The sequence below is a fragment of the Alosa sapidissima genome, chromosome 22, assembly GCF_018492685.1.
Source record: "Alosa sapidissima isolate fAloSap1 chromosome 22, fAloSap1.pri, whole genome shotgun sequence".
Taxonomy (NCBI): Eukaryota; Metazoa; Chordata; class Actinopteri; order Clupeiformes; family Clupeidae; genus Alosa; species Alosa sapidissima.
Window position 1 is genome coordinate 2896967 of NC_055978.1, and position 11590 is coordinate 2908556.

General features: G+C 40.6%; 1 protein-coding gene across 1 annotated transcript; it reads right to left on the minus strand.

The window, feature by feature from the left end:
* Positions 1-9307: 9307 nt before the first annotated feature.
* Positions 9308-10953, minus strand: LOC121697868 (integumentary mucin A.1-like). Its single transcript, XM_042079655.1, has 3 exons — positions 10926-10953; positions 9844-10247; positions 9308-9391 (listed from the first exon to the last, which is right to left on the minus strand). Exons 1-3 carry the CDS (start codon positions 10951-10953, stop codon positions 9377-9379), a joined length of 447 nt encoding a protein of 148 aa, XP_041935589.1. The 3' UTR covers positions 9308-9376.
* Between the last annotated feature and the right edge of the window lie 637 nt (positions 10954-11590).

The window sequence follows — 11590 nt, forward strand, 5'->3', positions numbered from 1 at the left end:
TTTTAATGTGGTGTGTAGGCCTAGGTGTAATTGAGTGTTTGTCACTTTAAAGGTGCCATGTGTAATGTCTGCCAAAAAATCAATTCATACTCCACATTCCATAAAAGATGGGGCAGTATACCCCCAGAAAGTGAGTTTGTCTACTGTTGTGCCTGCCCGGCTCAAGGCAAACACAACATAAAAGGGGAGACCACACGCTGCTCAAAATTAAGAAAATATTTATTAAATAAATGAACTATGTACAAAAGTCAGTGAATGAAGAGTAAAGCAAGACTGTAGTGTATGTCAGCATAGTGAGGTGAAGTGCAAAACCAAAAGAAACGAACAGGGCGCAGCCCGTCCGGCCGCAACGACAGCACCCCGCAACTCTGGAACCGGCAATCAGCGGAAGCGGGAGAGAGAGTGAGAGAGATTGAAGCAGGCTCCCGGGACCCGCTTATATCCTGCCCTAATCGCTGGCGCAATTAGCCCACGCCATTCTGCAGAGCTCCCCCTGTAGGCCACACACAGAACAGCAGCAGAGCCAACACAGACAAAGAGCAAGAAGTGCGACAAGACCCAGCACTGACCAGCTGGGGCGTCACACTACCCTAGAGTAACAACCGAGACACGTGTATTGCAGTTTGACTGGCGGTTATGTTACCCGCATACTGCCTCCCATGGCCGAAACTGGTATTATGACACTTGTCGGGCTGTGGCTAGTAATTTAGCATGCTAATTCAGGTTGATATCTCTTCAGCACTATACCTTGTCATTTTTTTTATGACATCATCGCCCTTATTTCCTCTCATTCTTTTGATGCGTGTAGCTCATTTTTTGGATATTTTTACCTCAATTCTTACACATGGCACCTTTAAGAAATACGTGAGTAATTACTGTAGCCTTCAGTCTCACGGTTTTAGGCTAGTGAATAATAGTTGCACATAATGCATAAGGATATGTGGATGCAATTCATTGTTGTCTGTCATTAGATAAAATAAATGTAAATAAAAAACTATCAAGTTCATAGAAGGGATCATGTTCAATAATGATTTTAGCACTAATTACGAATGACATACATGACCTGAGCTAGCAGAATTAGTTAGCAAGGAGCTCTCTCCAGATGTAAAAGTTTGCAAAGGTTGCGCTGCCTATTTCTAAATGACATTAAACCCAATAGTAGACCTACGTACATCTCATAGCCTAGGTAGGTTAGCAACACAAAGTTGAGAGGTGCAAGTGAGCAAATCAACTTGATATTAGCCTATTATTATGTGTTACCACAGAATCACTTAAGCTAAACTAGCAGCCATGTCTCGCTGTTTATGGCACGACAGCTGCGCATATGTGTGTGAGGAGAAAAGACGCACAGCCACAGGCTTGGGGAGGAGGCACTAGAAGCATGCCTTGTGCACACAAACAAGAACACGGTCATTCTTAAAAGTATTGATACTAATAAAATTAGGTATTGTGACAACTGCTAATAGCTATTGCAACACTTTTGTAGTATCGGTGCACCGTGCAACACTAAATTAGACGATCTCTGACATTAATCAACCCCCTGTTGAATTTTCACATTGTTGTTGTTTTTACCTAGCCTAGAAATCTAGACGCACCCTAGCGGCGGCAAATTCATTTGCTCAGCCTGTATGTCTAGTATCAAACCATAGGGATTTCTATTGGCTGACGCCGTGGACGTCATCCAATCACAGCGCTCTATTTTGTTAGAAAGTCTGAACAACAAGGAAGGTGGCTATGGCAAACGAAGAGCGGTTGTTTGAATCGGCGTTGGCGTCAACTTTGGAGGAGTTGGACTTTTCTTTGAAAGTTGAGCAACACAATGCACTTAAGTCATTCCTTTCGAAGAAGGATGTATTTGCCGTTTTGCCGACCGGATACGGATATGGTCGTAGCGCTGGCCTATTGCATGCCTAGGCAGTTTGAAAGACAATTCTCTGCCCGCCCCTTGGATTAAGCGAGGTGAATGGCTCGATTCCAGACTATACATTTCAATGATATAGGATGGCCCGCCAGGCTAGTTTTTTCCCCCATTTCACCTTGCTTGCAGGCTAGTATAATTAAAATTGAAGACCTTCGTTTAAAAAATTAAGACTTTGGCAACGGAATTTAAGACTTTTTCAGACCTTAATTAAGGAACATGACATTTAAGACCGTTTAAAGACTTTTAAGACCCCGCGGCTACCCTGCATTATGTCAGGAATACCAAAAGTACTTCTATATGGCTCTGGATAACTCAGAATTGGCTGTGCTACATTTTATTTTTCCTATGAACAGCACACAGTGATTTCCAACAAGAGCTATGGATCAATTCATACCGGATTTGTCCTTTAAGTGATTTGTATACAAGGAGTGCTTTAGGGTCAATCCGGTAAATCAAAGACAATGACTCAATATTACATCTAAATTAGCCCAAAACATTTAGCTCTGATCATTCAAGAGACACTGACAATTGTCAAGAACAAAAACAAAATACAGAAAATACAGTATACACCAGGGGTATTCAATTAATCTTCAGCGAGGTCGTTACGGAAAATTTCCTCAAGCAAAGGTCCGGAGCATCATAATGTTTAGGCTACGTATATGTATGTATGTATAATATATATACAGGGGTGGAGCCAGAGGGGTGGCTCCGGGTGGCACAGGCCACCCTTGAGATTCGATTGGCCACCCCAAATCCTAGTCTACGATTGGCCATTAACATGGTGTAAGGCGGGACCTTTCTTGATGCACTTGCAGCAGTGTGAAGTGTCAGACGTCAGAAATGTAAGTGGCAAACACACTTGCCTTTATTGGCCTGCGGCACAATTGAACTGCGGAACGAAAGGTTTCCCCGATCAGGAAATACTCCTTAATACGCAACTTTGTGTAGGCTTAACAGAGGTAGCCTAAATATCGTGCCTATGACGATGACAGCTTTAAAAAAAAAAACCATTTATTTCACTTGTCTCGCTGGATTGAAGGCAGAATGTGGGCTGTTGCGCAAATAGATGAATGAGGGTCGGGAGATTCCGTTAACAAAAACCTAAAGTTTTGCTAACATTTTCTCCATTATTATCGTAAAATATGTCTCCATGCAGGGCAGGGCTGGTTCTAACCTAGGCTAGGCAACTATATTTGGGTGGGCTGGTAGAAATTTTGGGTGGGCAACATAGCAAAGCTGTCAAATTGGATCAAAACTAACATAAACACAAAACAAACACAAAACAATCAGTACTACCTAGCTTGAGTTGCTGCAGCCAACAGCCAGGGATAGGCAGTATGTCTGATACATGTATGTAAAATACAAAATAGTGTGTGGTCATTTTTATTTTATTTAGTTGGAAAAAATGGCATCATATTTTGTATCAAAATACTTTATAGGTTTGTAGTTTAAAAATAGTGCCAAATTATTTTGGTAAAACCAATAACCTACTTTTGGTGATGTGATTATAAAAGTGCAAAACAATGAATGCAGCACTGGTGCTGACTTGTAATTTGCCCAGAGTTGTGATCAGAATATTGAGATTCAGGTAGATAAGTTTCTTGAGAACTTTAGTCATCCAATTCAAACACATGGAAGTCATCCAATTCAAACACATGGAACCGGTTATGTGGTTGCACACATCCACAATACACTCCTTCATACCAACCTCAAGTTTCTTGACAACTTTAAAGTTCTCAAGAAACTGATGATTAATCATCTAATCGGAAGACATGGAACCGGTTATGGTTGCCCTGCAACAAGTTACCCCACGTGAAAATTGAATTAATAATTTGCCAAGACTTGTTGTTATCATAATATTGAGATTCAGGAAGATGAAATTGCTCACATACACAATAGACTCCTTCATACCAACCTCAAGTTTCTTGAGAAAATAAACAAATAGACAAAAAAGCAGGTCAAATTATTGTAACAGCTACAAAAATAGATGGCCATAGAGTGGGGGAAATGTCTTGGATGAGTATATTTTGTATATCTTCATTTACAGTAATATAATAAAATTGATTATATTTTAATGTCCCCATGATGGAATTTGTTTTAGAACAGCATAGCCCAGTGACAGACAACTTAGATAATTAACTTTAATATGTTTGTATTACATTTTATTCAAATACAAAGACATTTTATGTGAGAGTAAGGTATTTGTGTTTTTTTGTCCTTCAATTTATGAATATGGTGTTTGCATCTGGTTTCCCTAATGTATTTGTGCTAATTTCACATCTTGAGCCTGTTTCTGTTTATCTGGATGTTTTGCCTCATGCCACCCTTGAATCAGTGCCTCACTAGTGCCACCCTTGTTAAAAATGTCTAGAATCGCCACTGTGTATATATAATATTAGGATGGATGGATGGAGCCTAGTTGTAGATAGATAGATAGATAGATAGATAGATACTTTATTGATCCCCAAGGGGAAATTCAAGAAGATTGTAGGCCTAGGCCTAATGTTTAATGTGAAATAAAATAAGTAGCCTAAAAGGCAACATTCGAAATGAGGATAAATAAGGCAAGATAAGAGTGATTGGGGAGAAAAACTGAGTAGCCTTGGCTATTTTAAAGATCTTAACGTGAACTTAAAATAAAATTTGAGCTGAGACAAGGCTGGTTCCTTGAACCCATTAATCAGCAAGTTTAATTTAATTTTTTTAGTTTTTTTTTTATGTTGACCCGAAATCCTGGAAACCCAGGAACATCACGTTGTTGGGCAGTGAATGCATGTCGGCTTAACTAGATTGTGGTGGATCAATCATATTGCCTTCTTAAATCGTAAAATATTCTGTGGTCTCAGTTCACTGTTGAATGGGCCTAGCCTACCCTATGCTTGCTCAATATGCTTTGTCTAGTAGAGGTGCTTCAAATTGGCGCTTTTAAGAATCGCCTGTCTCAGAATAGAAGAGGTCCAGGGCAATTCTGCCCAAACCTGTCACATCCATATTTAGCCTAGTTGGCGTTACGGACGTGACAGTTTTGCGTGGTATTGCCCCCGTATCGTTATATAAAGCTCTGTTCTCGCTGTCTAGCTTCCTCCTCTTTGAGCAATCGATGATTTGAAAATAACTTACTTATCGTTAACTTAGATATCCATCTGATTGTTTCTCATCCCGTCTCCTCTCCTCGCTCGTTTCAGGCTATCAGTCTCTTCCCCATAGTAGGCTACTTTACTCACTGACTCGACTTTATCAGAATTCACAGATTTCACTGGCTGAGTAGCAGCAAGCGAAATGATGGTTCCTGAAGCTCCTGAAGTAAATGCTGTTATCCTAACCAACAAAACATTTAGCGCAGCTTTGAAATCTTACGTGAAAATCTAAATTAGACTATTATGGTCTGGGTCCGGATAGGATCACGTCACGGTCCGGACTCGGATCGCGGTCCGCCATTTGGTGATCCCTGGTATACACCATACAACAAATATTGTTGGTGAGTTAATCATTTTGGCCATTTTTTTTTACTTTTGATGTATGTTCAGCCCATCTGTAAAATATCTTCATAAAACCTAGTGGAAATTTCGCCTCTATCATTTCTATGACAATGTGATTTTGTAGCTTTCGTAGCTACACAGTTTGATGTTAACTGTATAAAGGTTGAATAATTTTAGTGCAATAGAGGCCACCAATAATGCTCACCACAATTGGAAATCATTTAAAATAAGAGAAAATTACCCCAGCTTCATGGATGTTTTGGAACCTCCAGCCCTCGTAACAAAAGCCTTCTTGACCTTTGCGGATTCCACAGCTGTCCATCCGCAGAGCGTTCCACAGTGCATAACGTAGGCTGCAAATAAAAAGCAAAATCAATCTATCAGTGTGGTAATAATAGCTCTGAAACTGACAGTTTCAGTCATTGATTTTGATTAGCTGAAACGTGTTCCTTTCTGTTGTAATTCCCAAGTTACACAAAGTTACACAAGGTTACACATCCTTGTGTACACATCCCTACGCAAAGAATGGAAAAAATGAAGTTGTTACAAGCTGTGGCCAATGTTCCACTTACCATTGTGTGACAGTCTACATGAACTATTTATTGGTGTAGTCTTTATAAAACCATCAACTGTGCATAAGTTAAGACAACCAGAGGAATACAATAAATCATCTGTTGGAAATTTATCTTAATGCCTCAATTAAAAAATGAGGAAAAAATCCAACCTTTAAACACACCAATATTCTTTGTGAATGAACCAGGTATCGTAAATTAATAAATGTTATTCCTTAAAATACAGGGGGCATAAGTAAGGAACCCCCTATGTTAAAATCCCATAGAGGCAGGCAGATTTTTATTTTTAAAGGCCAGTTATTGAATGGACTCAGGATACTATGCATCCTGATAAAGTTCCCTTGGCCTTTGTAATTAAACGATAGATAGATAGCCCCACATCACATACCCTTCACCATACCTAGATATATCATGGTTTTATATTAGGCTAATAGCTGGTTTGATTTGCATGCTACAGATTCTATTAATTGCAAAAGAAATGTTGACTGGTAAGTTATTCATGACTGCAGATGCTGACTTGCCTATTTCACGATCCCTCGACCGCAGCAACGCTACTTCCTAGTTTACCTGGGTTACAAGAAGGGTTACTTTCACTCCTGTTACAATATGCTGTAATTTATAGCAGGTTAAACAAAAGTGAGAACATATTGTGGGGAAAAATATACTTACCATTTTGGTACGCTGTTTGTTCAGCAATTTGATCTGATGGTCTAGCGTAGTCTTCCAGAGCTGCCGGCCTCTTTTCAGTGGAATTGAGCTGGAACCAGTTTAAACCAGTGGCAATAACGTTAGCTTCGTCATCTTGACTGACATCCCAAAGACATTTTAAAATTCCGTGCATTTTGGCTACAGCATGGCTTAACACCATTCAAAACATACAGACTAAAGCTGTATAAGGCAAAGTAAGCTAGCAACGTTAAATTGTCTAACGTTAGCTTTATATACAAGCGGCACAGCCAGTGATGTAACTTACAAGTAGCTAACATTAACTAGCTAGCTAACTGTCTGTGCTGCTTCGTCAGGTTGTTCAATGATATATTGAGTCTAAAAATATGCAAGAAAGTTAGCAAATTACCAAAATGTTAATGTACCTTCTCTGAGTTTTCGTGGTGGCAAGTTCTGCACAATCCTTCATACCCACACACCGTTTCACTTGGTTAAAACTGGGCGCCAAATCTAGACTGCAATTTCTGGTAGGAGTCTTCTGCACGCGAGTTTGTCACGTCCGACCATCATAGACCTCTGGAGTCTAACTTGATTTCTCTAACTTGCTAAGAAGTCGCAAGTTAGCTCTGGGGTAGCAACAATCTAATTGTGCCGCCTTCACGTACCATTGATTATAATATCTACTCGAAGGTTGAAGACAAAAGTGTGTTCAGGAAAACGTCTGCGTCTCCGATTTCGTCGTCTCCCTGCGCGAGAATTTAACAGGTGATCTCCTTATATGGGCATAGATGGTAGCTTTTTTGCAAGCGGCAACATTCTAATCTAAACAATACGTTAGACCGGCACATCCGGGAACTTGACTCGTGACAAACGTTCCCGCCCCTTTCGGGGGGAAAACAAACAACCCCTCTCATTAACTCCAATGCAAATTAGGGTCAATAAACGTAATTCGTACAGAAATCGCAGGAGTAAATAATAACAAAAAATACTACAAATCAATATGATAACTCAACACATAACCACTTTGCCGGTCGTTGACCGTGAAAGATACCTACAAAAGCTTAATTCAATCAATATAGAAACATGTCCCTTCAGTCTCCCGAGTACGAAGTGGTGCAACAACCCCACTCAGTGGCCAGAAGTGTCATACCCGGACATTTACACGTATCTCATCGAGTCTCCAGGTAAGTAACTAAATTGTTTTCCTGTATTTTTGCCTTCATATTTGAATTTTAATGTAGTGTAGTTGACTCACAGGCTCATATGTAAAGTATGTTAGTTAGATAATTCCAAGATATGATAATTTCTGTCATAGACGTTAAGTGTTAGCCTAGGTTTCTGTTTTCTTTGGTCTGATTCATTTTTGGTGTAACGTTAGTTGTTTGTCTTTTGAAGACTAATGAACGATATTATAATTTCATAAAGATTTAATAACTAGGCTAATATTTATTTGCCAGCAAAGCTGTAGCCTAACCCACCTGGATTAAGGTGCAGCTAGCATAACAAACTTACCAGGCTTAGCCTAGACTACTATATTTGCTCAAATGTTTTATTTTGACATTACAGGAATTTACACAGCAAGCAGAATGAAGAATTTTAGATCTCTTGAGGCACACATATTTTTCACTGATGGATGGGTGCAGACAATCTATCATAATAAACCTGATGAATCAGATTGCACCATCTTTAAGACCCAAGTCAAGCCATCTTATAAAGTTACTGAAAAGTGTCACAACACCTGGGTTGCTGTCAGAAGTGACGGGAATATCCTTGCCGCCCATTGTGACTGCATGGCAGCCTAGCTTCGGCTAACACATTTCAATGTAAAATGAGACACAGCGATTTTCTAAGCATATACATGCTTGGTACTACATTCTCATTAAGGTGAAGCACTGCTACTTGGGATTAGCCTGGGAAAAACCCAGACGCACTTCCGGCAAATTCTGGACTAACTTGGGTTAGTAAAACCGGAGTTCTTTTGTTACTTTTGGGCGTTTAAGGCTAGTTGTTGAGCTGCTACCACAATGAGCTATCCTAAGCTAAGTTAACAGTGGGTGCATCAGAGTTTAGGCTAGTTGGTACGTATCATCTTATCTAACTCTGGGGGAGATGGTGAATAAGCTAATTTCCCCAAAAGCTGGCATGTTTCTCTGCATTTCTCTCCGCAATCTCTGCGTTATGCAAGTAAGAGAATCTAAGCATGACTATAAGACCTATGAGCACATACAGTTGGTTTGCTTAAAATTGTCTTCTGGGCTCCCTCGCCCAGAAGACAATTTTAAGCAAACCAACTGTATGATGTGGTTTCGGAATTTCATAACGATCCCTTTAGCACAGGTCACAGTCGATGGTCTGTTGCAAAGGAAGTCAACAGCTCCTGTACCAATGTGTAGGTACAGTCACCCTGGAAGTCGTAGTAGGTGTTCTGGAAGGTCGTATAGTGGGGGTCTCCAGAGACAGTGCACACGCCTGTGGGGGATAGACAGCAGACATGTAAAGTACTCCGCATATAGACACCAACATGAGTGCGCTGTTGATTGAGCGCCGATAACAACAACAATAGAACTAAATCGGAACCGACGCGGTGGCGGCAGCAAAGTGCAGTGTTGTGTGCAGGGTTGCATGATTTTAAAGATGCCCCTGTAGCACTGTAGCTGCCTGGCTACTCCAGCTGTTCCCTGCAGCAACTCCAGCTAAGTAGCACCAATATTCTTTCATACCGACAGTACTTGGTGACCTCAAGAAACAGGGATCTGTGTGAAAAATGGTCAGAGTTATCCTTTAAGCAGTTATGTAAAGATCCTGTACATTCAGTTATGTAAAGATCCAGCACATTCAGCAGTTATGTAAAGATCCTGTATATTCAGCAGTTATGTAAAGATCCTGTACATTCAGCAGTTAAAGGCTACTGATGTTAGACTGAATGTGCACAGTCCAGTGCACATTGAGATTTAGGTCAAAGGGACTTGAGATCACATTTACAACGAAAATGCTGTAATGACATCACTGTTAGTAAACATTTCCATTGCTCCATTGGCACAATAAGAGTGTAAACAGAGCAAGACAGGGTAACAGGCAACGGGTAACAAACGCAAGCAGCAGAAATCAATAACATTCGGTCCATTTGTACAGATCAAACTTACTGTACAGTACTATGTGGACAGGGACACATACATGCAGTCAAATGAAGCTGGTTGACACTCACAGTCACACTTGTAAATGTCGCAGCATCCCTCCCGAACCCTGGACATCCGAGTGACAACCGGAATGTGACCGGTGTCGAGATGATTCTCCCGTTATCACACGTTTTATCAAAACAGTCCTCCGTCCAGGTCATCCCACATGGCAAGATCAGTCCTCTCTGCGGGTCCCTGCACTTACACGTGGTGGTTGGAGGTGTTGTGGGGTAGGTGGTTGTAGGTGCAGTGGTGGTTGATGGTGTTGTGGTGTAGGTGGTTGGAGGTGCAGTGGTGGTTGGAGGTGTAGTGGTGTAGGTGGTTGATGGTGTTGTGGTGTAGGTGGTTGTAGGTGCAGTGGTGGTTTTAGGTGTAGTGGTGTAGGTGGTTGATGGTGTTGTGGGGTAGGTGGTTGTAGTGTGGGTTGTTGGACCTGAAATCAAATGGACATTGTCAGTGATGTACTGAATCAAGATCCCCTCTATCCCATTGCTCGACAGTGTTCTGTATGTGGCAAGAGAATCATCAAGTGTAACAGCAGTTAATACAAAACACAGGTTGGATGTTTCATCTACGTGGAGCTTGAATACAAAAGGATACCAGCTCTACTTTAGATTTAGTATTATACAACCCCAAATCAGAAAAAGTTGGGACATTATGTAAAATGTAAATAAAAACAGATTGTGATAATATACAAATATCATAAACACATATTTAGCTGCAAATAGTACATAGACAACATATATCAAATTTAAAAAATGAACATTTTTACTATTTCGTGGAAAATATATGTTGGAAAATAATATGGAAAATAAATGTCATGCCTGCAACATGTTTTTAAAAAAAGTTGGGACGGAGCCCTCATTTTTTTTTTAATCAAGTTATTGAGCTGATTTGTATTAGTAGCAGTATATGTAAGGGATAACGGCCCCGAGGTGTCCTGTTATACGGAATTAATGGACGAGGGCGAGGGGTAAAGAACTCCCCGACGCGCAGCGGAGGAAGCAAAGGAAACACGCGGTTCCGTTTAAAAAGAAGCTCGATAGTTCAGCTTGTTGTACAACTTTTGTTGGACCTACAGTATAACAGCAATAGCATGGTCCATTGTTACAAAGACTGCCTCCAGGCTCAACCGTCATCCTACTATGGTTGTTATAGTTACCATTCATAAGTATTGATATGGAAAACTTTTTTTACCAGATCCACTTCCTAGGTGTCCCGTTATTCAGAATTAAAAGCCACCCCGCCAGCCAATCAGAAAAGAGTATTTCTTCTCTCCGGGTGATAATAATCTTTAATTAGCACTAACTGCATCAGAGTTGCTCCCAGGTAATTATTTTTAATTTTTCAATTATTTTGTTTTGGTGTGTCTGTGTGTGTGTGTGTGTGTGTGTGCGTGTATGTTCATGTGTGTGTGTGCATGTACTCACCAGTGCAGGTGTCCACACACACGTCATTGTGCTCCCCTGGGATTCTGGGCAGAAGCAGCCGGACCTCATCTCTTCCAGGACATGACCAGACACAGGCATACTGACACACACACACACACACATAGTTGATCATAGTCATTGTATGCAGAAGCGGCACACACTCCTAAAGAGCAACACCATCAGAATGCATCATTATGAACACGCTCTCATTTCATCTTTGCATTTTCTCACTCAGTTCCTCCTGATATGTCCCCCTCTCTCATTCTAATTCTCTAATGCGGTTTCGCTCTGTTATTCCCTCATTCATTCTCCCTCTCTTTCTATTTTGCAAAGCTCTCATTCACAC

Coding starts and splice junctions, on each gene's coding strand:
- LOC121697868 (XM_042079655.1), bottom strand. CDS start 10,953: ATGACGGTTGAGCCTGGAGGCAGTCTTT. Junction 10,248..10,925: donor TGAGCCTGGAGGCAGTCTTT/GTAACAATGGAC, acceptor ATTTGATTTCAG/GTCCAACAACCCACACTACA.